This window comes from Panthera tigris, chromosome C1 (assembly GCF_018350195.1).
Source record: "Panthera tigris isolate Pti1 chromosome C1, P.tigris_Pti1_mat1.1, whole genome shotgun sequence".
Classification (NCBI taxonomy): Eukaryota; Metazoa; Chordata; class Mammalia; order Carnivora; family Felidae; genus Panthera; species Panthera tigris.
The window spans coordinates 27,042,893-27,069,513 of record NC_056667.1 but is presented as its reverse complement, the minus strand read 5'-3'; the positions used below and the strand labels follow the sequence as shown (position 1 = coordinate 27,069,513).

The 26,621-nt window shown below is 41.4% G+C and overlaps 1 protein-coding gene across 5 annotated transcripts in view; it reads left to right on the top strand.

Annotated features, from left to right (window-relative positions):
• KIAA0319L (KIAA0319 like) overlaps nucleotides 1-26,621 on the top strand; it is a 95,769-nt gene that overhangs the window by 12,996 nt on the left and 56,152 nt on the right. For all 5 annotated transcript variants that reach the window (XM_042996457.1, XM_042996454.1, XM_042996455.1 and 2 more), the window contains one exon: nucleotides 17,358-17,887. In XM_042996457.1, the coding sequence (XP_042852391.1) occupies nucleotides 17,525-17,887 (363 nt within the window). In that variant the 5' untranslated portion in view covers nucleotides 17,358-17,524. The remainder of the gene's footprint in view (nucleotides 1-17,357; nucleotides 17,888-26,621) is intronic.

Genomic DNA, 26,621 nt, shown 5'->3' with positions numbered 1-26,621 from the left:
CCAGAGTTAGTCCCTTTCTTCAAAACGTTTTTTTGGGGTACCTACAATCCTGGGCATTAGAGATACAGTGGTGAGTCAGAGAGAGATGGTCTCTGCCCTCATGGAGCGTGCAGTATGTTGATTCCTTTGCCATTCCTAAGGAACAGAAAATCTCTTTGAAAGGATGATGTTACTGGCATCAAGATTCCCTTCAGAGAGGCTGAGGCCTCCCTAGGGTCCCAGGGTAATTCAATGACAGTGGAGACCCAGTTCTTCTTGCAAAATCCTAGAAATGTAGGAGACTAGGTGATTTGATGTCTGGTCTCAGTAGAGTAACCTTCTGCTCATAATTGTGTGGGTGAAGCCCCTGTCTACAATATGTTTCCATCTTTCCTTTCAATCCAGCTGGCTTGCTCCACCATTAATAACCCATGGCCCCAGATAAGCGGTGAAGGTGGTTATCTGGAGATTTGGGGACAGTGTGACAGCTGCAGCCTTTGCCCCTAACTTGGAAGCGTTTGTCCTCTGGTGACTTCATAAGTATTACGTATACCCAACCAGTGAGCTCTGGAAACTCTTTTCTGCATCAGTGTGCTCCTGCCTTTTCGGCATCAGGTTGGTTACTCAGGCCCTCTGGTGAACAGTTCCAGGGCTTAGTATCAGACAAGCACCAGATTATACAAATTCTGAATTTCTCTGGTCAATCACAAAAGGAAACTGTAAAATACCTTAAGATAAGCAGGAGTTAAGAATATCCTGAATGGCGCATTAACCATCACAGACACTGTTCTAGGAGAAACAAAAGCAGACAGGAATGCTGGCCAAGGCCTATCTGAAACTCCATCAACTTCAGACTCTGCCGCTAAGGTGAGTGCCCATGTAGCTCACCTCAGTTCCCCTTTTTAAACCCTTCCACTAAATGACAGAATTTTTAGGAATGCTGTCTTTCTTCCAACTGGCTTAACATTATGTTTTGATTCTAATCCAGCAGCACATTTGCGTTTGAAATAAATGTCTGCTCGTGGATTCTCTCACTTGTAGGTAATAGGAGAATGTCTAGTATTACCAGACCTGGGAGGTGGGGAATTATATTGATTTGGTTTTACTTCTCTACTCTAATTTCAGATTCAGGCTTAAAAGTTTGACAGGACTGGCTTTTAAAAGAAATGACTCCTCTGGTGTGCGTGCGCACGCGCGTGTGAACGTGAATACAGCTCAGTGTTTATTGTCCTTAACTGGGGGCAACCTGAGTCAGCTGGAGGCTTATGGAAGTAGGCCAGGTAAAATGAGTGAGTCTTAATCAGAATAAATGAAGGGACCTTGTGGAGAGAAGCTGAAGAGCCAGATTCCATTTCAGAAAGTTGAGTAATCTGCATCCTGCTGGGTCAGTCTGTGGCTTTTAGCCTGAAGCAAAACAGCCCCCAAGTGCTGAAGCAGTGCTGAGCTTCTCTTCTACCTGTGCCTTCTATTTCATCAGTCCCGAACGGCTTATTTTCAAAAAGCCTGTCAGCTGTGCTCTCCGGGGTATGCTCACGAGCCGCACCCTGACATTTCTCACAATGCACTTTTCAAATACTGGGGTGAATTTTCACGTTACCTATTCTATGAAAGGTTAAAGGGAGGGCTTGGCCTTTAAGCTCAGGTAAGCAGACCCTGAGCAGGGCTATGTGCCTAGGATGGTCAAGGCAGAAGCAAAACTTGTCTGGCCTTTCCACGGAGACTTTCACTGACACGCATACCCTCCTTTCCTTTCCAGGCTGTTTTGATTGAGCTGTTTCGCCTCCACTCTCATATTTCACGTGGGGGTTGCTGCCTTGGCAGCATGGCTGCCTGTGTCAGTGGGAAGGAAGAGGTAAAGAGTGAAGGCCCTGTGTATGATGTGTTTTCAAGGAGTTTCCTGTGTGCCTATGGGGAGTGTGTGTGTGTGTGTGTGTGTGTGTGGGAGGGAGAGAGAGAGACACACACACACACACACACACACACACACACACACGTACTTGGATATCCTTATTGCCCCACCTAGAATTAATGACATTTTTGAAGCAGCGGAATAATATTGCTATTTTAGGTGATGATAAGGAAAGGTCAGTTTCTCTGTGGCTAGAGGGAGTCTGTACTGGATAATTTGGTAGTGGGAGGTGTTGACCATTTGGCCTCAATTTTTATTTCTGTCAGTAGAATGTGTATTACAATGAATTTGAAAATGGAGGTATAAGAGAAAGATACATGTAAGTACATGTCATCAAAATGAAATCTATTAAAAGCCACATGACTACAATAAATAAACCAAACAATACCAAATTATCTGAATGTTGGTGCTGTGTTATATAGATGACTTTAACTAGGTGGCACTTTCCTAGTATTTGCGATCCCTAGTTCTTCATATGTGTTGTCTTATATGCTTACTGCCTTTTTAATACCTTCTCTAGGATGTTTAATTGAAATCACTTGATGATAAAATCTGGGTGTTATGTACATACTGTAGAAACATACAATTCAGGTCAACAGACACTGTCTCCAGCTAAATAAAACCCAGTTCCTGTCATCAGAGAGTTCACACTATGGAAGCAGAGATAGATATAGAAACATAAAGAAACATGATAAATTCCAAGATGTGCTATGGGAACACAAAGAACCGGGCAGGGAAGTGTTGAACCCTGTTCTATAATGGGCTGCTAAGACGAATGATACTCTGATCCCTTTGAACTTCCTTCTCCCAGATTCATGTGAAGTGGTTTTGGACCTGGAGAGCTCTTTTCACTTCTTGATCTCAGAGGGAGAGGTAGAGAGAAGAGTATGTACAGCTCTATAAAGTCTAGAGAACAAGAGCCCTGAGAAAATTATTTCTGTACAGATACAGATTGGCTTTGATTTAATTTAAATAAACTGGCTCTCAAAAATTCTAAGAATACTAACTACTCACACAGTTTTGCTTTCATTTACACACAGATGAGGAAGCATCTGCAGCTCTGCATTTTATTTGCTATAAGCAAAAAGTGGTTTAAGATATTTAAGTATTCGAAGCTTGGTTGTATTGAGTCCTCACATGGCCCAGTTCAGCCCACTGCAGTTTTTTTTTTTTTTTATGACACTTACATAATACTCCAAAAGGAGAGATTTTTAATGGATAAATTGACACAAACTTTTCCTCTATTGGCCATATCTGCTGAAAGAGCACTTCATGGCTTGCTCCCTTATTTCCTTATTTCCTCCCAAGCTCACTGCTATTTTATATAATTTACATCCCTCTGCCACAGTCCTCCAAATGACCTTCTCTTTAGAAAACCAAATCAACCAGCAAAAAAAATTTTAAAACCTTCCTGAAAAACAAAGCAGGGCTCTGATTCAAGGTTCATTGTGTGGGTTTCCAGAGAAGGTTGGTATGATTGTGATGAATGCAAATAATTTATCAGCCCTGCAGTCAGAGACAGCAGTCAGCTGCAGGTTTTTAACAATAACCTCTACAAGTGGGCCATGTAGGGAATTGCTAGATTCGTGACACCATACCTGGGGGCTTTCTCGATAAAAAAACAATGTTTCTTTTTAGAACCACTTTTATGTATAGGCTGAAGTTTATCTGTTATCATTTGATACCTGTGCTTTTTGAAGTACAAAGCCTGTGTTACTTGGAGAGGTGTGGGTTCGTTCTTTCATACTGTGGCTTGGAGGCGTGCGTTTCTTGCTGACAGCATTCTCCAGAGTCTTTTAGTCATAAGGTGGTGGGAGAAAAAGCGAAGCAGGAGATTCTGAGTATATTATATTCAGCAATGTAACCCCCTAGTTACAGGTGTTTTTTGTTTTGTTTTGTTTTTAAGTATATGGTTTAATCATTTGCCTTCAATCTTCCTTTAAATATTATAAAGGCTTGATGACTGGATCATTTTTGAACAGGTAACTTTATGGCAGGAGAGCTATTTTCAGCTATACCACTATTTTGATTAATATTCTCACTTATAGCTTGGTTGTAAAAATGGCTTTGGACTAAACCTTAACAGAAAGGTCTTTGAAATTAATAGCAACTGTATCTAGTTAATGCAAACTTCTGATTTTTATTTATTTTTTCAAAAAAAAAATTTTAATGTTTAATTTTGGGAGAGAGAGAGAGAGAGAGAGAGAGACCATGAGTGAGGTAAAGGCAGAGAGAGAGGGAGACACAGAATCCAAAGCAGGCTCCAGGCTCCATGCTGTCAGCACAGAGCCTGATGTGGGGCTCGAACTCACGAACTGCGAGATTATGACCTGAGCTGAAGTCGCACACTTAACTGACTGAGCCACCCAGGCACCCCAAACTTCTGATTTTTAAAATAAATATCAGGTAAAAGCTATAGGCATTAGAATTGTTATAGACTGGTTTCTGTCTTTCCACCTAGGTGACCAGAACTTGAGCTTTTTTTTCTTTTCCTTCCCATTATTGCTTGGGAGAAGGAAAATTGAATGGATCTAGATGTCATCTGTGATGGATGGCTGTTTGTCTAGGTGAACTGGCAACTATTTTCCACTGCCACTTTGTTCAGAAAGTTCTGTGGTGAAAGCCTGTCCTTCCTTTGGCGTGTTCTGAAATAGATAGCTTGGGGAACTGAAATGTGGTTGGTCCTTTCACGAGGAAAGATTGCTTTGTGGTTTGAAAGGATGTTTCAGTGTAGGCAGGAAAGGCTGTTTTCTAGCTGGTTACTTTAGACGCAAAGATCTCTTAATCCATTTTGCTTTTCTTCGGTTTCTTTTTGTACATCTCATCATACCTCCCATTCAGTGCTCTCTCCAATTTAACCCGGAAAGCCAGTTCTCGTTTCTTAGTGAGCTGAGAACTTTGCTTTTCTCTCCTGTCCCTGCCTTCTTTTAGCCAAGGAAATTTAATTACGATTAAGGAGCTGATTCGAACGACTACAATTCAAGTAGTCAAGTAGTGGAGCTGACATCTTTTGCTAGATTTTGTTAGTTTAAAAAATAGCATAAATTTATTTCAATATTGGGTAAATGTTTAAAATTAAACAATTCTTTGAACACCTTCTACATGCCAAGCGTTTTACTGTGCCTACAAATATAGAGTTACAACATACAACTCTAGCACTTCAACAGGGCAGAGTGTGTGAGGTAAGCAAAGGGATATGATCCAGTGGGAGAAATACTGTGATAGAGGATATGCAGAGAGGAATCTGGGGGTAAAGGTTTCATCAAAGAAGGCTTTCTGGAAGGAGTGTACCTGTGCTGAAATGCACTGTTGGAACAACAGAAGTAATGGCAGCTAATATATACTGAGCTTTAACTACATACCAGGCATGTGTTAAGTACTTTGCATAGATTACCTTCTTTTATATCTATAATAACCCTGTGAGTTTAGGTACTGTTACCGTCATTCCATCATTCCTGTTTTTACTTATGAAGAAACCAAGAAATGGGACCCAGGATGACACAGCTAGTAAGTTGACTGTATAGAGATTCAGACCCCGGCAGTCTTTATTTCAGGGGCCAAAGCCTCAACCCATGGGGTGAGGGACAGAAGATGGGGTGAGATGGAGTAAGGGTATTGATCTTGATATGGGATTTTCTTTTGGAAACAATGTTTTTTTAACTCAGTTTTCCAGACGGTTCTGTATGAACCTCACCTTGGAGATTGGATGTATTTTTTCATCAAACCAAGATTAAATGAGGGGGGTTTTCATAGGTCCTTTAAAGTGTCCATATTCTGCCTTAAATAGGAGATTAAAAGAACCTTTTCCCCCTCTTTTGCATGTAAATATTACCATCTTCTAAGGAGATGTTATGATTTTTCTCTTCAGCAGTTTGCCGCAATCCAGTACTTTCAAGGCTTCTTTAGCGACAGTCTTACAGGAGGCGACTTACTCTTCCAAGTACGCTTAATCAGAGAAGTGCTATAGGACTCAGGTTTTGTGGTTGAGTCGCTGGAAGCTTGTTTTCCATCTAGCAGGCAATCAGGAGTTAATGTGAACAGTGGCTGTGAGACATCTGTTGGGCAGCTGGTTCCATGGGGAGTTTGTCTTTGATCAGAATGGTCTTTGGGAAAAATGGAAATATTACATGTTGTCAAGGAAAAGGAGTCAGAATATGGACACAAAGCCTATTGATTCTTGTGTAGCAGTTAGTTTAGTTTCAGCAAATCACCTACACCACAACATTTAACAAACTGTGCTCTTAACAAAGCTAGGCACACAGCAAAGGCAATGAATGGTAATTATTTTCTTTTCAAAGGGCTGCTTTGTGAGGCCGCTGCCACCTTTCATTCTAACCTGTGTGCAGTTGAGGAAAAAAGTGTTGGGCCTTTTGAAGAGGAGAGAGGGCACCAGTTATTACCCTGGCTTTTTCCAAACTTCATAATATCTGATTGTGCCCTTCAGAGGATTTAGTTACCACCTCTGCTTTGCTTTCTGAATATGCTACTCCACTGTGGGAGAGAACTGGTGTGGAGAGTCACTGGAACCATTTTTGTGTTTGTTTGTTAGTGGGTGTGCAGGTGATAGACATGCTGACAGTCAAAAGGAAGGTGGAGGGTGCCCCCTGAGGTGGTTTGCATTTGAACGGTTCCTGTCAGTTGTTTTGGGGATTGATAATATCCCTGCTGTCTGCTTTTCGTATGGCAGCCATCTTGGCTAAGACCTATTGCTTCTAAAAGAATGCATGCTTTTGATTATAGCCGCAGGAAGACAGTTGGTGTGGAGCCATAGTTCAGTCACTGACTTCACCAAATTTAGGGCTTCTGCTTTACTGCTTGATAATAGTTCATTACAGGTATAATAGTCAAAGGAAAGCTTTGAATGGATTCTTGACCATATTGTAAAATTCTGAAATTTTAATTTGAATGAATATTAAAAGTAAGTGCAAATTTTGCTTGCATAATGTTCTTACCATGCATTCATTATTATCCACAGAAACTTGGTTTCCCTTTGTCCCCCAAGAGAAGAATTTACCAACTGTTCTTTTTTTTTTTTTTTTTTTTAATAACACTGACGGGGCGTTCTCTCTACTCTCGTTTCTACCATGTCAGTCCTTCCATTGGGATTCAGTTTGATGAATTTGGTTAAAGTATGAATTCCCAATGACCATAACAGTATGGTTCCTAAAGTAGTGGGTGTTCTGTATCTGCTTCCTTCTTGGTTGCCAGCTCTGTCTTGGAAACTCTGAAGTTTCCAAGTTAGCTGGAAGAGTCAGGCTTGTTACCTGAGAATTACAAATGCCAGAGGTAACAGCATTGTCTGTAAGTATTTCTAGAGTTGTTCACAGCTTCCTAAAGTATTTGATGAATTTCCACTGGTAATAATTTTTTTTTTTCTATAGACTTCTCCACTCTGCTGCTGGGGATTATGAAACCAGGTCTAGATTTTGTGCTAGATTTATTAGAATTTTGTATTTTGAGAGGCGGTAATAATAAGTAAGTATTGCTAGTTCCAGAGCTTCCTGTTTTGGGGATTCTCCAAATAATACATATGGGAGCCCTGTATTCTCTGCTTTGCCATGGCTTTAGAAGGAAAGGGATTGGCTCTGCCCTCCTGTTCTCCACTGGGTAAGCTTTCTACATGCTTCTACCAGGAGTGAGTTCCAGACTTTCCCAAAGGGTTTTCAGCCTAAGGTTCTATGTAAGCCCTCTTTTGTAAGGATTTAATATTGCTTTTGCTTAGGCCCTGGGAGCGGAGCCAGGCTATGACGGCGTGGGCAGGAGAGGAACTGATCTAAAATTGGAGCTTATTTTCATCTTACCTTTTATCCAAGTTACTTCTAGAATCCAATATTGACTCTACCAGTGCTCCCCTGCTTCCTCCTCTGATGAACTCTTTTTCTCAAGAGTAACAACAATGAAAACAATGAAAATTGAATCTTAGGTTAAATTACTTTCCAAAGGTTAAATTGTAGTAAATGATTGATCTAGAGCTGAATCTGGATCCCATGTCTTTTAGCCCTCTAAGAGGGCTAAATTATGAATTATGATCTACTGAATAGATGGAAAAGAACTGGTTTTCCCCCATATTTTTATTATTGAACACATAATGTAGCAACATTAAATAACATTTAATAAAAAAAAAATAACTCAGTCAAAATCCTGCTAAGTAAACATGTGAACTGAGAGATCAGAGTACCTCCACTCCTGACTGAGATTAATTTTCTTAGCAATGCCATAGACAGTTAACCTGCCCCAGACCTTACATTTGTTTTTACTCTTGGTCACTGTCAAAGACTTAAGTGCTTCTGACCATTTGTCCTTTCCCAGGCTCTCTATTCCCTTGAGCTAAGACAAAGGATCAAATTGTCAGTTAAGATTCAGATGAATCAGAGATCTTAACCGTCATTACTAAGCTTTAGTAATAATTGTAAGAATACGTCAATCAAAAGGTACAAGTGAGGTAGAGAGAGTCTGAAATATCCTGTGTGAACCCCCAGGTTGTTCCTTCCCTCACTGAACAGGTTCTCTCCAGCCCAGAGTAATGGTAAGATCTCTAACTGAGGCTTCCAGGTCACCTCACAAAGCAGGGGAAATGTTTGCGTTTCTCTTTTATGCTGCCACATAGTTGTGTAGCTTATGTGACATTCTTCAGGGAGCCATGGAAGCAAAAGAAGACCTTTGCAGGTCAGACCAGTCTTATAGCTTCCTCCCCCCACCCCCACTTTTATCTCCTCTTCTTTCAAAGATCTGGATTTGACCAGAGCTGCTAGCAACAACCAGATAATTAGAATTTTTTGCTGCTTTCCCTTCAACCTTGTAATTCCCATAAATTTCCTTAACCATTTCTCCTGAGTCTAAATCTGTTCCCCCAGATTCCACAGTACCTCTGTGATTTGCCTCACAACTTTCACCATTTGTACCGAGGATGGATAGGCAGCAACCCTGTCATCAGTTCATCATCATAATTTTCCATCCTCTCCTTTTTTCTTGCTAGAAAGTACCTAACCGTTGTGATTTGTGTGAGTCTGACATGACATTCCTGAATAACTCTGTGTTTTTCAACTCACTCACATTTACCACCCTCCCTTCCCAACTTTTTAACTGTGATAAGAATCCATTGCATTATTAAATCCTCTCATACTGAAACTTGTGAGTTAAGATATTAGATAGATCTGGCTTTCTCTTGGAGGAAGACATGGTTTTCCCTCTAGCCTGCAGGCGATGGTTGCTCATTCTTCCATATCCCATGTACCTCTGAATTTGGAGGTGGAACTGATGTCCTCATCATTCGTCACTGTCACTTCTTGAACAGTACTCCTCCAGTGTCATGGAAAAAGTTCTGCTCTTTGAGGTTTATACCACTTCCTACCCTTCCCTAATCATTATTCATCTACCAACCATCATTCACCCCCCCTCATTTATTGTGGCATATGGGCCTCATCTCTTTTTGAAGTCTTGTTATCAGCCTGGATGTCTTCAGTATGACCCACCTGATATCAGGCCACCTGGTTTCCTGACAGTTTACTCATGGATTCTTTCAATACTTTATGCATGCACATGTGCATTTATTTGTGCATTTATTCAAAAAGATATTTTGGGGGGTGCCTGGGTGACTCAGTTGGTTAAACATCCAACTTCGGCTCAGGTCGTGATCTCATGGTTTGTGAGTTTGAGCTCTGCATCGTGCTCTGCGCTGATAGCTCAGAGCCTGGAACCTGTTTCAGATTCTATGTCTCCCTTTCTCTCTGCCCCTCCCCCACTCACCCATGTGTGTGTGTGTGTGTGTGTGTGTGTGTGTGTGTGTGTGTGTACACGCGCACGCTGTCTCTCTCAAAAATAAATAAACATTAAAAAAAAAGGTTTGAAAAAGATATTTTGGGGCACCTGCAGTGTAATGTGCTAATCTCATGCTAGAGTTGGAGGTACAGTGGTGAGAGAAAAAAAAAACAAAACAGACATGGTCCTGTCATCCTAGAGCTTACAGTGTGGGGTGGGGTGGGGAAGACATTGAGCAGATGATCGCACAAAGAAATGTAATTTTATGTGTTACAATTGTTTTGAAGGAAAGGGGCAACAGGGCCCAAAGAGTGTGTAAGCGGAGAGACCTGACCTGGCATAGAGTCTTCTCTGAAGAAATGATGGCTGGACTGATATCTCATAAGAGGAGTTAACTGGGTAAAGAAGGGAGACAAGAGAGTTCCCACTAGAGAGTGCAGCATGCGCAAAGCCCAGTTAGGAGAGGGAGCATAGTCCATTTGAGGAATGAAAGAAGCCTGGTGAGTTGGAGCACGACAGAGGGAGAGCAATGATACAAGTTGGGGCCAGAAAGGTAGGCATGGTCTAGATCATACAGGATCTTCTTAGGTTGTTAAGAATTCTGGTTATCAGAGCACCTGGGTGGCTCAGTTGGTTGAGCATCCAACTCTAAATTTCAGTTCACGTCACGATCTCATGGTTTGTGGGTTCAAGCCCTGCATCCGGCTCTGCATTGATGGTGTCGAGCTTACTTGGGATTCTCTCTCGCCCTCTCTCTCTGCTCCTGCCCTGCTCACACTCTCTCTTAAAATTAATAAACATTAAAAAAATTTTTTTTGGTTATCATTCTAAGAGCCTTGGGAAGCCATTGAAATTTCTGTTTATTTAAATTTTTAAAATTTATCTTTCAGAAGATATTACATGTACATTGTACAAATTCAAAAGGTAAAAAAGGGTATTTAGTGAACAGACAAGTCTCTCACTTCAGTCTTTTGAGCTACCTCATTTCCCTACTAAAAGCAACTGTGCCAACTTCTTGACTATTCTTCCAAAAATAGTCTATGCAAATATATGCATAAACATTATATTCTTTCTCTCCCTACACCAATTGTAGCATACTATGCACACTGCTCTGAACTTTTCTTTTTCTACATAACGTACCCTAGATACCACTGCATATTAGTACTGTATAGTAGCTTTATTCATCCCCATAACTGCATGGATCGTCTTTAATTTAGTTAACCAGTTCTTATTGAGAAGCTTGTAAGTTATTTCCAATATTTTTTTCATTTCAAACAACACACAGTGAATATTTTTGATAGCATGTCACATGTGCGATAGTATACCTGTTCAGTTAATTCCAGGTTTAGCTACCTTTATTCTATAAAGGCTGAATTTCTTTCCTTCAGAGCACTTATGCTGGTTTGCAATCCTGTATTCATTATTATGTCTATTTAATCTAATTTAATCCTACATTCATTATTGTCTGTTTAATTGTGTCTTCCCCGTCTAAATTAAGATTATAATCTCCATCAAAGCAGTCCTAGCATGAGACAGATGCATTGTAATATTTGTTGAATGGATGAATGAATAAAGAAATAAAGGTAATAGGTAGGTGGGAAGAAAACGTGCCTTCTTAATTAAACCTTTGAGCTTATCTTTTACTAGACAGGAACAATTTGCATCTCTGTAAAAATCAAAATCATTTGTAACTTATCAGTCTTCTATAAATTAACGTCTAAATTTAGGCTGTACTCATTAGTTAATAGTTCAAACAAAAGTACATTCTTTGGACCAGGGGTTGGCAAACTTTCTTAAAGGGCCAGATAGTAAACATTGTAGGCTTTGTGAGTCTTAAGAAAAAACTCTATTGCAGCTACTTAACTCTGCCATTGTGGAGCAAAAATAGTCATAGACATTTTATACATAAATGAGTGTGACTATGTTCCAATAAAACTTTATTTACAATAATAGGCAGCAGCCAGAGTTACCCTTTGGGCCATAGTTTGCTGCCCCTGGTTTATTGAATCAGTAGTGATACCCCTTCTTTCATTCCTGATATTGTTAATTTGTGACTGCTGTCTTTTTTTTTTCTTTTTTTTCCTGTCATCAGTCTGACTAGAGCTTTATCAGTTTTGTTGATCTTCCAAACAACCAGATTTTGGTCTCATTGATTTTTTTTTTCTGTTTTTTATTTGTTTTCGTTTCATTGGTTATTCTTATCTTTAGCTTTTCTCTTCTCAGTTTATTTTGGGTATAATTTACCCTTCTAGCTTTTATGATGAAAGCATAGATCATTGATTAAAAAAAATTTTTTTGTTTAAAGTTTGGCCTTTTTTTCTCTAGATCATTTGGAATGTGTATAATACATATGTACAAACAAAAAAGCTTCATTTAAAAAAATATATAAGCCCATCAGGCATAGATTTCTGCAGCTTTTAAAATTTAAAGTATCATGGGACTCTTTCTGTTGCGGTATATAGATTCTACCTCATTGTTTTCAGTTGCTGCATAGCATTCTAGAGTAACTGTATCTGTGTTGATAGACATGTAGGTTTTTCATATATTTCACCTGTACAAACTATGCTGTAATGAAATCGTCACATGTGAGAAGTTCTTCAGGATAGACGTGCACAGAGTATTTTTGTTACCTGTGTAATTTATTGAATGTCTCCCCTTTGATGCTCAGAAGGAATTAACTTGATGTGAATTACCACACTAACTACAATTGGTGGTTCTGTCTTTGTTATGAATTTTCTTATGTTGTTTAAGGGCTGAACTTTGGGGAAAAGTCTTCCTACTTTCATTACCTTCCTGAGGTTTTCCTCCATATAGATTCTCTGATGTTCAGCAAGGCCTGAGCTGTGTCTGAAAGCTTTCCCATATTTCTTGCAGTAATAGGCTTTTTGTTCAGTATGAATTCTCATATCCAATAAGTTCTTCATAAAGATTTTCACACAGTCATTACACCAGTAGAGTTTCTTTTCACTGTGAGTTTTCTGATGTCCAGCAAAGGATATATACCTGAAAGATTTTCCACATTTATTTCAGTGATAGGGTTTCTCTCTTGTATCTATTCGTTGATGATTAATAAGGGTTGAGCTCTTCCTAAAGGCTTCTCCACATTCATTACACCAATGTGATTTCTCACCAGTATGGATTTTCTCATGTGCCACACAGTTAAGTTATCCCTGAAAGCTTTTCATTGCATTTAAAAGGCTCTTCTCCACTATGCATTCTCATGATGAGTAAGGCCTGGGTTCTAAGCAAAGGCTTTTTCCGCAGTCTTTTCATGTGTAGGGTTTCTGACTGGTATGAATTCTCTGATGACTTTAAAAGGATAAAGTTCATTTTGAAAGCTTTTCTACATTCGTTGCATTTATGGGGTTTCTCTCTAGAATGGATTCTCTGACAATTGATAATTGTTGAGTCCTTGAGGATAAGGTTACTTGTTCATGTGAATTTTATGATGATTTAAAGGAAATGAGCTGGGGCACCTGATTCAGTCGGTTGAACGTCCGACTTTTGATTTTGGCTCAGATCATGATCTCATGGTTCATGAGATCAAGCCCTGCCTCAGGCTCTGTACTGACAGTGCAGAGCATGCTTCGGATTCTCTCTCTCCCTCTGTCTCGGCTCCTTCCCCACTTGTGCACCCTCTCTCTCTCAAAATAAATAAGTAAACTTTATTATTTTTTTAAAATTTTTTTAACGTTTATTTATTTTTGAGACAGAGAGAGAGCATGAACAGGGGAGGGCCAGAGAGAGAGGGAGACACAGAATTGGAAGCAGGCTCTAGGCTCTGAGCCATCAACCCAGAGCCCGACGTGGGGCTCGAACTCACGGACCGCGAGATTGTGACCTGAGCTGAAGTAGGAGGCTTAAGCGACTGAGCCACCCAGGCGCCCCTAGACTTTAAAACAAAATCTTAAAGGAAATGAGATGAGTTGTTCATAAAGGCTATTCCATTTTCTTTTTTTTAACTTTATTTATTTATTTTGAGAGAGAGAGACAGAGAACGTGAGTGGGGGAGGAGCAAAGAGGGGAGAGAGAGAATCCCAAGCAGGCTCTGCGCCGACAGCGCAGAGCCCAATGTGGGTTTCAAACTCATGAATCACAAGATCATGACCTGAGCCGAAATCAAGAGTCGGACGCTTAATCAGACTGAGCCACCCGGGTGCCCCACTATCCCACATTCTTTACATTAATGGGTTATCTCACCTGTGTAACTTTTCTGGTGACTGATAACGGAAGAATTATATTTAAAGGCTTTCCCACATTACCGTGCCACTTCTCTGTGGAGCTTCTGTGCTCCCATTCCAGGCCTTTATCAATCATGACACTGTATGTTCACTCTTCTAGAGACGATCCTTCAGAAACGTTTTGCTTTAGGACTGATATCTTTGTTTCAAATCAGTACTCCTGGACTGTACAGGCACCTGGCAGAATTTTCCACACCTCCATCCAGGGCTCTACCCCTTGCTCCAGTGGGTGATTAATTTTGGTTTGAAAAAGAAGCCCCGGGGCGCCTGGGTGGCGCAGTCGGTTAAGCGTCCGACTTCAGCCAGGTCACGATCTCGCGGTCCGTGAGTTCGAGCCCCGCGTCAGGCTCTGGGCTGATGGCTCGGAGCCTGGAGCCTGTTTCTGATTCTGTGTCTCCCTCTCTCTCTGCCCCTCCCCCATTCATGCTCTGTCTCTATCTGTCCCAAAAATAAATAAAAAAAAAACGTTGAAAAAAAAAAAATTAAAAAAAAAAAAAAAAAAAAAAAAGAAAAAGAGAAGCCCCTTGGACACCAGATTCCCATAGTTTTCCAGCATCACATCCCTGTACGTATCCACTGAATGGCATCCAGGTGTCTCTGTTCAGTCTGGGTAAAGGTCACAGCCACATGTGTAAATGTAGCCTGGGAGCCCTTTGTCTCCTTAGCTGCTCTTCAGAAAATCCTGATAAACCAATGGTTCTGGAGTCTAGAAGTCCAAAATCAAGGGTTGGTTCCTTCTGAGTCTCTGCGTAGAGCCCTTCCTCAACTCTTCTTAGCTTCTAGTGGCCACTTCCAGTCATTGGTGTTCCTTGGTTTGTAGCTGTATCTCTCCAGTCTCTGCCTCTGTCATCACATGGCCTTCTCCTTGTGTGTCTCTCTAGATGATTGATTTTAGACTTTTCTTATTTTCTAAATAAGCGTTTAAAACTAAATGCTCCCTCAATGCTGCATTAACTGCATCCCATGAATTTTTATATGTTATGTTTTCATTTTCATTCAGTTCAAAATATATTCTAATTTCTCTCATGTGATCTCAACCTACACTTGGGGTAAATTAGTGGTCAGTCAAAGATGAAAAGGGACCATTATCCAGTTGTCGGGAGCTCTTTATCTGTGTAGCTTCCTCCTTTCTGGTTGTTTGTTCCAAAATTCTTGCTATCACAGTCACCTCAAACTCTTTTTCCTCAGTGCAGCAAGTCTGCCCTAGTCTGCTTGGGCTCTCTCCTTCCCTGTGCCACCATCTGGAGCATGATGCTGTACGGAAAGCCCTGGTGGTCACAGGGCTCACCTTGTTTGTTTCCTTTCTCTCTGGGATCACATACTTGTTGTTCATGGTCTAAAAACAATTGTTCCATATATTTTGTCTAGCGTTCTAGCTACTCATGGTGGGAGGGCAAGTCCTATGGCAGTTTCTCCTGCAGGAGCAAAAGTGGAGGTCACGGTACATATTAAAAATTAAATGAAATAGTGACTTATAGAAAAGTGCAGGTTATTTTCATCTGTGTGGACCTCTTCACTGTGTTAAATATGAGAGAATTACTCTGAGAAGAATGAGGGAAAGTTGATATAAAGGTGACTGACAGTGGTTACTGAGGTAACAATTTATTGATTTCAACACAGTCTGTGTACTTAGCTGTTAACCAAGATTCATACCATTGGTTACTGTGTGGGAAGGTGGATGAGGATATGAGGGGTATTTCTGTAGCTCTTGGTAGCTTCATTTTTTTCATAGTTGCTATTTCTTCATTTTTCTTAAGGAAGTTCTATTTTTTCTAGGTTTCTAAATTGCCTTGTCTGATGTTAGGTTCGTGCCAATGTCTGTCTCTTTTCTTTTAATGAACAATGGCAGATTGGCTTCCATAGCGCCTGCTCAGTCATCCAGAAGCTTGCCTTTATTTTCCTCATATCTGTCAGTTGACTGGTGTTCACATTTAGTCTGCTGGACATTTTGTAAGTATTTCCTGGGAGTCAAGTTGGCTTTGGCTGATTCTTCTTCTTCTTTTTTTTTTTTTAAGTTGATTTATTTATTTTGAGAGAGACAGAGACAAGCAGGGGAAGTGCAGAGAGAGAGAGGGAGAGAGAGAATCCCAAGCAGGCCCCGCACCTTCAGCGCGGAGCCCAGCATGGGGCTTGAACCCACGAACCATAAGATCGTGACCTGAGCTGAAACCAAGAGTCGGCCGCTTAACCGACTGAGCCACCCAGGTGCCCTGACTTTGGCTGATTATTCCATTGTCGCTCTGGTTAGTCATAGCCCTTTTTCAGTTATGTGTATGTGCAGACATGATTATCCATCTCTTCAGTGTTTTGGTTCTACTGCATATTTTCTGTGTGTAATTTCAAGATATTTTGTGTTCTAACCCCAGGGCCAGAGCTAGGGTGAAGAAAGAGACACATAAGGCACAAAATTTAAGGAGATGCTCACTCTCAAGGTTGGGTAAGCCAACTCTGTACTTACATGACTCTGAGAATATATTCCTTCTTAAATTTTGTGCCTGAGGCATCGATCTTGCCTCACCCTGGTTCTGGCCCTGTATAACCCTGACCATAGTTGGGTACAGATACCTATATAACTAAGACCTTAAAATGAGCTCTGTATAATAGCTTTCATTTAGAACATGCTTTGACTTTACTTCATCTAATAAAACAGAAGTGAGGTAATATTTCAGGAGAATAAATGCCATGCCTAAAGTAATTCAGTAGCCCAAAAGTTTATCCATAAGCAACAGTATCCACAATTTTGAACCATGTTATTTATGTTAACCATACTAGGTCACTGTTGTACTTCTGTTCCTTTGTTTCTTATCACGACATGGCTTGTCAGTAGGAAGTTCATTCTAGCAGAATCCCTCTCATGATTAAACTTTTTGGTAATCTGACTACTGATCAGCTCTGGTTGATACCATGATATGCAAAACCACCTGACTCTGGCAAGCAGTTGGTTAGAAAATGGATGAACCTGTAACCTGTTGGAGGTGAAGAATACTCCGTTTGTGTTGCTGCCAGTTCAGTGGGTGGGGTGGGGGTGGGTGGACTATTCCATCCTGTTCCACTACCTGTTCTTCTGGTCCCATAGTGCTTGCACTGTCCCTGAGAAAGGCCAGGACATGAGTGGAAGGTCAAGTGGTGGGACTCTGCCCCTTCCACCCCTCCATACACTTCCACCAGAATAGCTATTTTGTTTGTCTTGCTTTTTTCATGAACTGGAATTCTGTATGAAAGGTCTATGTGGAAGGGACTCATTGAGAAGGGGAACCACCGATGAATGTGGAACAGTACTTCTATAAGCTAAAGTATCCTGAGCCAAAAAACACTCTATTTTGCTTCTTCTGTTCCACTTACTAGACAGCTTTCCCACCTTCTTAAAAACTAGTATTCAAAATAGCCTTAAATGTTGGTGTTCAGGACACTTTACAGATCAGTAGTGTGTTTTTATTACCTCTTAAAATGTTTTCATTCTTTGTTTTTAGATGCCAGTGAGAGCAGGTGCCAGCATGAGAAGACAGAATTTGGAGTTGGCCTGAGATCTGGGGGAGAAAATCACCTCCGGCTTCTTGAAGGAACCCCCTCTCTCCAGTTGTGTTGGGCTGCTTGCTGCCAGGATTCTGTCTGCCATGCCTTTTGGTGGTTAGAAGGGATGTGCATTCAGGCAGACTGCAGCAGGCCCCAGAGCTGCCAGACTTTCAGGACAGACTCTTCCAATTCCATGCTGGTGTTTTTTAAAAAATTCCAAACTGCAGATGGTTTGGGCTATCCACCTGAAGAAGATGAACCACATATTCTGGGGCTAGGTTGGAGCAGGGTATCTTGGAGAAGACAGAATCCACCCAGAGCTCCACTCAGACCCACCGTATCTTCTAGTGACCAGCAGAGCTTAATCAGGAAGCTTCGCAAGAGAGATAGTCCCAGTGAAGAAGTAGCTACACATACAGTGACACAGCATTCTGAAATGAATGACTCCAAGGAAGTAGGTGATCTGAATACCAGTGGTTCTGCAGAGGTAAGCATATTATGAATAAGGAGCAGAGAAACTGTTAAATCTGTTTTCACATTTGGCACACATGAGCAGTGAAGCTGGTGGTTGTGGGAAGCACTCTATGCTGAGGAATATATGTATAAAGCTGCTTGGTGTCATCTTTGTGGGTGCAGCCCAGATGTTACAAGTATAGTTGGACCTTAGAGATGTTCACTGCATTACAAGTCTGACCATTGTTTTGGTAACAGCAGAAATCTGCTCATTATCTAGTCTAAGCTGGTTCTTGGCTACAGGTAAGTGCAGTTGTGTGGTGTCCGTTTTCACCAACAATTCTGCAGTGTTTTCTGGCAGGTTGCAAAACACTTGATTGACATGGTTACATTCAAGCTGTCCTCCCTCTTCCCCATCTCCCACATACAAATACATTTCCTTATGAGGTAGTTTCTATTCCAGTCTGAAGTGCCATTCCTGGCACCACAGACTAAGACCAGACTTATTGAGCTGGGGAGCCAGAGCTGGCCATTAGCCAAGAGGTTTCTGGGGTGACTTCTTACCAAGCTTTGTATGCCAAGGGAGATACCACCAGTAGAGTTTATTCTGCTTGTTATGTTTCTTCATTGTTGATCTTCCTGGGCAAATGATTAAAAGGAATGACTCACTCTGTGCTCAGCCTCCCTTGATTGCTGTGACTTATTTTTGTATTTGTTTTGAGTTGTTTCTACCAAGTTGAAGCCAGAGTGGGGAAGCTACTACATGCTAGGCACTATGTGTGCTAATCGTCGTACAATGTCATTTTGTTTGATTTTCATAGCAATATTCCCAAATTGGTATTATTAGCCCTGTTTTACCAGTGAGGAAACTGGGGCCCAAAGAGGTTAAACAGTTTGATTGTGTAGCTAATGAATAACAAACCTAGGATTGGAATGCAGATTTACTATTAGGAAAAAACCTTTCAGTGCAATATTAGAGATACAGTCTTAGGTTTAATATGCCCCGTAAACATTAGACATCTGTTGTTAATGTCAGATACTTTACTAAGCACTAGAGATAGAAAGTGAGCAAGATGTGGTCCGTGCCCTCAGGGAGTTTACAGTGTAGTGGAGACTCAGACACAAAGGTTGAGTATTTATAATAGTGTGTAACTATTGCATTAGTAGAGTTATATATACAATACAGTAGGAACAGAAAAGAGGAAGTGATTCATTTGAACAGGAAGGTGGTATGTATATGCAGGGAAGACTTCATAGAAATGTTTAATTTATTATTATTATTTTTAATTAAAAACATTTTTTGTTATTTTTGAGAGAGAGAGAGCGCGCGCATGCGCGTGTGCACACGAGTGGGGGATGGGCAGAGAGAGAGGGAGACACAGAATCTGAAGCAGGCTCCAGGCTCTGAGCTGTCAGCCCAGAGCCCGATGTGCGTCTGGAACCCATGAGCTGCGAGATCATTTCCTGAGCCGAAGTTGGACACTTAACTGACTGAGCCACCCAGGTGCCCCAGAAATGTTTATTTTATTTCTTTTTTCTCTTTAAGCGTTTATTACCTACACTAGATTATAATCCTCTTTTTAAAAATTTTAATTCCGCTGTGGTTAACATACAGTGTTATAGTAGTTTCAGGTGTACACTATAGTGATTCAACAGTTCCATATATTATCCAGTGCTCATCAAGATAAGTATACTCTTAATCCTGCTCACCTATTTCACGTATGCCCCCCACCCACCTCCCTTCTGGTAACCATCTTTAATATATTTCTTGAAGGATGTGTAGGATTTCACTGGGGACAGAGGCACAGTGCATGCAAAGGCTCAGTCATTTGGCAAATATTTTTTGCACATTTCCTGTGTGCAAGGTATTACACTAAGCTAGGCACTGGGGATATTATAGTAAGCGAGATAGACAGGATTTCTCCCCCAACAGAGCTTATGCTCTGGCAAGGAAAACAGACATTATGATTATAATACTTAAATAATTATAAGCTTGATATGGGTTTAAGAGGATAAGTGCAGAGTGCTGGAAGAGCATCTAACAGGGACCTAATTGAGACTAAGGGATATGGTTAGGTACTTTAAGTAAAGAAAGTTTAAGTTGAGACTTGATGTAGAAGGAGTTTGGAAAAGAAGCAAAGTATTTCAGGCAGAGAGCTAACAATTTCAAAGTTTGTTAGGTGCCCTAGAGTGTGGCAAGATCAAGAAGTTGAGAGAGGCTGGTCTTGTTCAACGAAGAAAGCCAAAGGTGAAAAAGGAGGGTTGTGAGCTGTGGAGAGCCTTAAGGCCTTCTTAAGATTTTGGTCTTTATCTTCAGGTCAGTGAGAAGTCATTAAAGAATTTTAAGTAGGGGAGGGGCACCTGGGTGGCTCAGTTGGTTAAGCGTCCGACTTAGGCTTATGTCATGATCTCACAGTTCGTGAGTTCAGGCCCCGCATTGGGCTCTGTGCTGACAGCTCAGAGCCTAGAGCCTGCTTCAGATTCTGTGTCTCCCTCTCTCTCTGCTCCTCTTCTGCTCATGCTCGCTCGTTCTCTCTCTCTCTCTCTCTCTCTCTCTCTCTCTCCTCTCTCAAAAATAAATAAACTTTAAAAAAAATTTAAGGAATTTTAAGTAGGGGATAACTTGATCAGATGTGTTGTTGTGTGGTGAATAGATTGGAGAGAGGCAAGAATGTACTAGGAGCAAGCAATCACATAGGCTCTTCAAGGCAAGGGAACCATTGTACTAGAGAAAGAGGTTGAAAATACAGGAAAGGGAATAAACAACAAATAATTCCATAAAGCGGTGGTTCACAAACCTTAGCATACATCAGAATCACCTGGAGGCCTTGTTGAAAACAGTTTGGCCCCAATTCCAGAGTTTCTGATTTAGTAGGTCTAGAGTGAGGCCTGAGAATTTGCATTTGTGACAAGTTCTGGAGAGGCCAATGCTGCTGGCCTGAGAAACGCACATTGAGAACTAGTGTCTTACAGGGTGAGTGCGTTTGAATCCTGAGCACAGAGGACCAAGATTAGCCTTAAGCAGGAGGGGATATCTCCTTCATGATGATAGGAAGGAAGAAATAGGTGAATATAGGTGTAGCAAAGGTGGGTTTGTAGGTTCAATAGAAGGAAATTGTGGTAGTTCTAATCTCATGCCTGTTTTTCTGAAGTGGGGTAGATTATTTGCTGAGAGTAGAAGCAGAGGTAGGTGGAATGGGCATAGGTAGGTAGTAGGCAGGAAAATCAAAGGTTTGGAGAGAGTGGTAAAGGTCTGAAACAGCCATTAGGAAGGCTGGGAGAAGGCCAAGCAGGTAAGGAAATAGACTGCTGGTAGCACTGAACATGGAGACTATGAATTTATAACAGTGGTACTGACCTCTGCAGGTGTGTGAGTCTCCTCAGCAGCTCTCAGCAACCCTGTCAAGAAAAGGCAGTTTGATAGGTTGATTTACCCAAGATTGGAACTTTGCCAATCTTGCAAAGAAGGAAATAGGGATGTGGAAGTCGAGGTTATTGTCAAGAGAGTGGATTAGGAAGATAGAAAAAGAGGCAAATAAATATAAGAGGGGCTAACTGACAGAGATATGATAGAGGAGTTTGGCATTTAGAGTTTTCCATGATGAGAGACAGATACAGGAGGCACAACTAAGTGTGTGTCCTGTAAAACTAGAGGTAGTCATCAGAGGATGGGATATATTTGTAAGATTATTTATTTTGAGGGGGGGGGGGTAGGGAACAAGCAGGAGATGGACAGAGAGGGAGAGAAAATCCCAAGCAGGTGTCATGCTCATCGCAGAGCCCAATGCAGGGCTTGATCCCAACTCGGGGCTTGATCCCATGACTATGAGATCATGACCTGAGCCGAAATTGAGTTGGCTGTTTAACTGACTGAGCCACCCAAGTACCCCAAGGATGGGATATTTGAATCTAAGTTATTGGAGGTGGAGAAGTTCTGGCAACTACAATATCTAGGGTATAGTTGTGGAAGAGAGTTGCTGGGGTAGAGTAGACAAGGAGCTCAAAGAACTCAGGAAGCTCAAAATACATGTTATATGAGTTATCCATATAGACACTGAGATAGACTTTTATGATGATGATGATGATGATGATGATAGCAATAGCTACTGTTTCCTGAGTGAGCACTTACTGTGTACAAGATACCATTCTGAACCTTGATGTATTTTTAACTCTTTTAATCCATACAACAACTCCTATGAAGTGCTATTAACCATCTCTATTTTATAAACGAGGAAACTCAGGAAGAGAGAGGTTAAGGAACATGGTCAAGGCAATATAGCTTGTATATGGTAGTACCAGGATTTGAACCCAGGCACTCTGATTCTCTCCAGAGTCTGTCCTCTTAACCCTGTTACTGTTTAGGCAGTAAAGAGCAATTTCGAGAGCCAGATGTCAAAGCCCTCAGAAAAACAGAAGGAGTAGTGAGGCATTTGGGAGAGGACAGCATGGTAAGGGTTGAATTGCAGCAAGATGGCAGAGGAGAGAGGTTTTACAAAAAAGGTAGAAGAGTAATGGTCTGCAAAGGGCATTGGGAAGGGGAGCAAATAAAATACTAACCTGCCTTCAGTTGTGACATATGGGAGAGTAAGGAGCCCTCATATTGCAGAGATACATGGGAAATAGTATCCTTAGGGAAGGGCATGCTCACAGTTAAGAATAGGTGCTCAAGGACGCTTTTATGGGCATGTGACCTGTGCAGTTGTACAAGTCCACACACTTAGACCCTGTTCTCAGTTTGATGCATTGCTGTCATTGTCTTGAAATTCTTAATAGTTTTTCAGTAAGGGACCCCATATTTTCATTTTGCACTGTATCCTGCATATTATGTAGTATGTCCTGCAGGAGGTATAGGGAATACAACATGAAATGATGAGCTTCTAGGTGATTTTTGATCATGGAATAGAAATTCTAGGTGATTACATGGAATTTTTGGTAGAAAGAAAAGGAAGTTAGGTCTCACAGCAGAGGAAGTGTAGGTAATTTAGGGAAAACAGTTGTGGTATAGTAAATGTTTAACAACTGGGTCCCTCCCTCCCCTCAAAGCCCCCAAAACAAGCCCTGAGTTGTAGATGTTGTCAGTTTCCATGGTGTAAATACAGCCACCATGACCATTTTGGAACTTCCAACATGAGTTGGGAGAGATGTGCACAGTCAGGTCAGATGAGCCAGCTCCAGCACACTTCCGATAATTGTGATCAGTAAAATGAGAAGTAGACCAATAAAACAAGAAATACGGTAGATGTAGGCATGGCAGTGTCCTGGAAGAGGGTAAAAACTCAAATTTGGGCCTTAGAGAATTCAGGTGTACCTTGGAAGGAAGATCCTGGGGTTGTGTTGCTGGGGAGTACTTTTTCTTCTTGTTGGCCTGCAATGGACAGTAGCAATAAATTGCTGCTAAGGAATGGGATCTGGAGCTTTAGGGTCTAAAACAGAGAGTGGGTGGACATGAGGGGAGGAATATTGAACTTGAACTATGAGCCGCAAGAGTAGGAGGGGGCCTTTGTGCAGTGTTGCACAGAGGCATTTATATAGGTTGGCATCACTTGCTGAGAACTGTAAGCATTGTAAAATAATAGGGCAAAGTGAAGTCTTCAGTTCCAGACATTATGTTTGACCTTATATGCCATTCGTAGGAGCTTGAGGCCTTGGATAGTTCTGGAAGGGTAGTAGAATCACCTTGCGCATTCAGAATAGTTAACTGGTAGGCATTTCTTTTAGGAGAGTACTTGCAGCTCAAACTTGTGCTTAATGCACTGGGGAAAGGGAAGGAAGTGTATACGCTGCAGATCTTCTCCTTCTAATTAGGGATGGCTGGCTAGCAGTACTAGTTTCTAGTTTGTACTGTTGGCATTAAGGTAGGTCAAGCAACTCTGCATCCAAAGTGGTAAGAAATTATATCATAAATTGCTCTCGTCTTGCCTGAAATGCCTGCAGAGCTGTGAAGGCATTGGGTTGTTAGTAGCATTCTTCATTCTTTTGGAGACATACAAATATTGTATCTAAGAGCCGGTATTGTGGACCTTTTGCAATTCCAAAAATGGAAAGGAATGTCACCAATTTATTCCCCTTTATCACCTTAAAGAAGGAGAGGCTTGTACTGCTTGGTTTAAGTGCCGTGTCCTTTCTGTGCGGTGAATTGTCTCTGAATTGTCAGCAGGAGGAGAATGAAGGCTTATTGCAGTTCAGCCACTGGCAGTTAATTGCTGCCAGGCCTGCTTTGTGAAACGAGGAGAGGAATGTTCTCTGAGCCCAGGAAATGAAGGTACAGTTAGGTATCCCCACATGGAAGGTTTGGCTTTCGGAAAACTGAGGTGCCCCTTTCTCTGCCACCACCATCATTTCATCCCCTGTAAGCCAGTGCCTTTCTGTGGGACAAATATCTGAGAGGATAAATGAGTCAAGCCTTTGGGCACCTCTCTGCTGCCTTTTTTACTGAGGAAAATTCTTGTGCTGACTCTACATCTTACCAGCAGATAGAGGTGTGGGGTGTGGGCAGCGACAGAGAAGAGCCTTGCATAACCGAGTACGAAACCCGGCAGTTCTGTCTCCCTTTGTCCCATGTTTTGGTTTGGTTTGGTTTTCAGGGTTTTTTGCTTGATCACTTTGTTTTGATTTTTATTTATTTTTTATTATTTTGTTAATTTTTTTTTAATGTTTACTTATTTTTGAGAGAGAGAGAGAGAGATATAGAGAGAGAGAGAGAGAGAGAGAGAGACCGAGCGTGAGCAGGGGGAGGGGCAGAGAGAGAGAGAGGGAACACAGATCTGAAACAGGCTCCAGGTTCTGAGCTGTCAGCACAGAGCCCAATGTGGGGCTTGAGCTCACTATCTGTGAAATTGTGACCTGAGCCAAAGTCAGACATTTAACCGACTGAGTCAACAAAATGCCCCAACTTAGTTAACGATTTTTAAAAAATCTTTCCTGGGGTGCCTGGGTGGCTCAGTGGGTTGGGTGGCCAACTTCGGCTCAGGTCATGATCTCACAGTCTGTGAGTCCGTGAGTTCGAGCCCCGTGTCAGGCTCTGTGCTGACAGCTCAGAGCCTGGAGCCTGCTTCGAGTTCTGTATCTCCCTCTCTGCACCTCCCCACTCGCACTCTGTCTCTCTCTCTCTCTCAAAAATAAACAAACATTAAAAAAATAAAAACTAAAAAATCTTCCCTATAATTCTTTAGGGTTGTGAAATTTTTGCCAAGGGTTCATTTATTCTTCTGGCTATAATTTCCTGACATATTTGGAATTCCTAAGGGCCAGGCCTAGTTTCCCTCAGATTCTCATTCTCTGTTATCTGGGCAGCGGACAGGCCAATAACTTTTACCAAAAATTGTTTAGCCTCAGGCCCCCTTCCAGCCCCCTGGCCTGGATAAGTTGTATGACTTTGCTACCCCTCAGTGACCAAGGCCCTTCTAGTACTGCCTGGGTGCACACATATGCACTAAATGCCCCCTCCCCCACCACCATTCTAACCTTACATTACTGGCTTATTGCATTGAGAGAAAAACTGGGTAGCCTGTGCCCTTGTTGTGTGTGGGTGTGCAGAAATCCCTGCAACTGTACTGTTCTTTTCTCAAAAGTATTAGTGCCTGAACTAGAATACCCTTTCCTTTTTCCTCCCCTCCCCCCTTAACTGCTCACTTTCTCCTCTCATCTCCTAAATTTTCTGGTTCTTTCATCAGCTTATCTTTTTTTTTTTTTTTTTTTTATCTATTTCACTATATGATGTGAATTTAAAAATGTGTTTGTTGGCTACTTTAAGATTTTTTTATTTTTAAGTAATCTCTATACCCAACATGAGGCTTGAACCTACAACCCTGAGATCAAGAGTCACACGCTCCACTGACTGATCCAGCCAGGTACCCCTGTTGGCTACTTTGCTAAATTAACTTAGGATGCAGGCAGTGGTGAAGGTTTTGGTGTGGACGGGTTAATAGAGCGTTGCTAATTGGCACACCTTGAGCCTTGGGAAGAAAGTCTCAAAACCAGCCATCTCTTAGCCAACACCCTTGTCATCCCTCTCCCTTTCTCTCTTCATGGTGGTCTTAGTTTCTCCAAGGAGACTATGAGAAGACATAACTTTGTAACTAACTGCTGCAAAAATAAACCCTGCCCTGTTCTCCAGCCTCAGCTTTAGTTGCTGAGAACTGGGTTGATAGGTCTTTAAACCCCACTGGCTTTGCTATTGTAGGAAGACTCTGTCTTCTAGTAGGATTTTTTGTTAATGACAATGATAGTTTTTGTTTTATTTTAATACAGTTGTGTCTCAAATCAAAATGTGTTGAAAGTTCAATTTCTATGAACCATTCGTTCTTTTTTGTTAAGTAGTCACCAGGGTGGCATGCGTATTACCAAGGAGGGCCCCCTACTTGGACTGTGATCATATGACCTGGATAAGTGTGAACATCCTGTGTGGGTCCTGCAGGCTCCTGATACTCAAAACCGAACAGCTCATGGTGGTTTTTCGGGTCATCTGGAATTATGATATTAATCACTGGGCTGGCTTGTTTGATGAGGGGAAGGCAGTCCCAACTAGGCCTGGGGAGAAAGCAGAAGGAAGAAGTGGGAGAAGGAGTGAGAGAGAAATGGCGAAAGAGAATGTGAATAGAAGCCTCTCATCATTCTGAATAAAGCTTCTTTGAAGATGAAATAGGTGTATGCACCTGGGGCATGATTATATGACTTACGGTTAGTTCAGAATTAGGTTGGTTTTTTTTTTTTTTTTTTTTTTTATTAATTTTTTTTATTTTTTAATATATGAAATTTACTGTCAAATT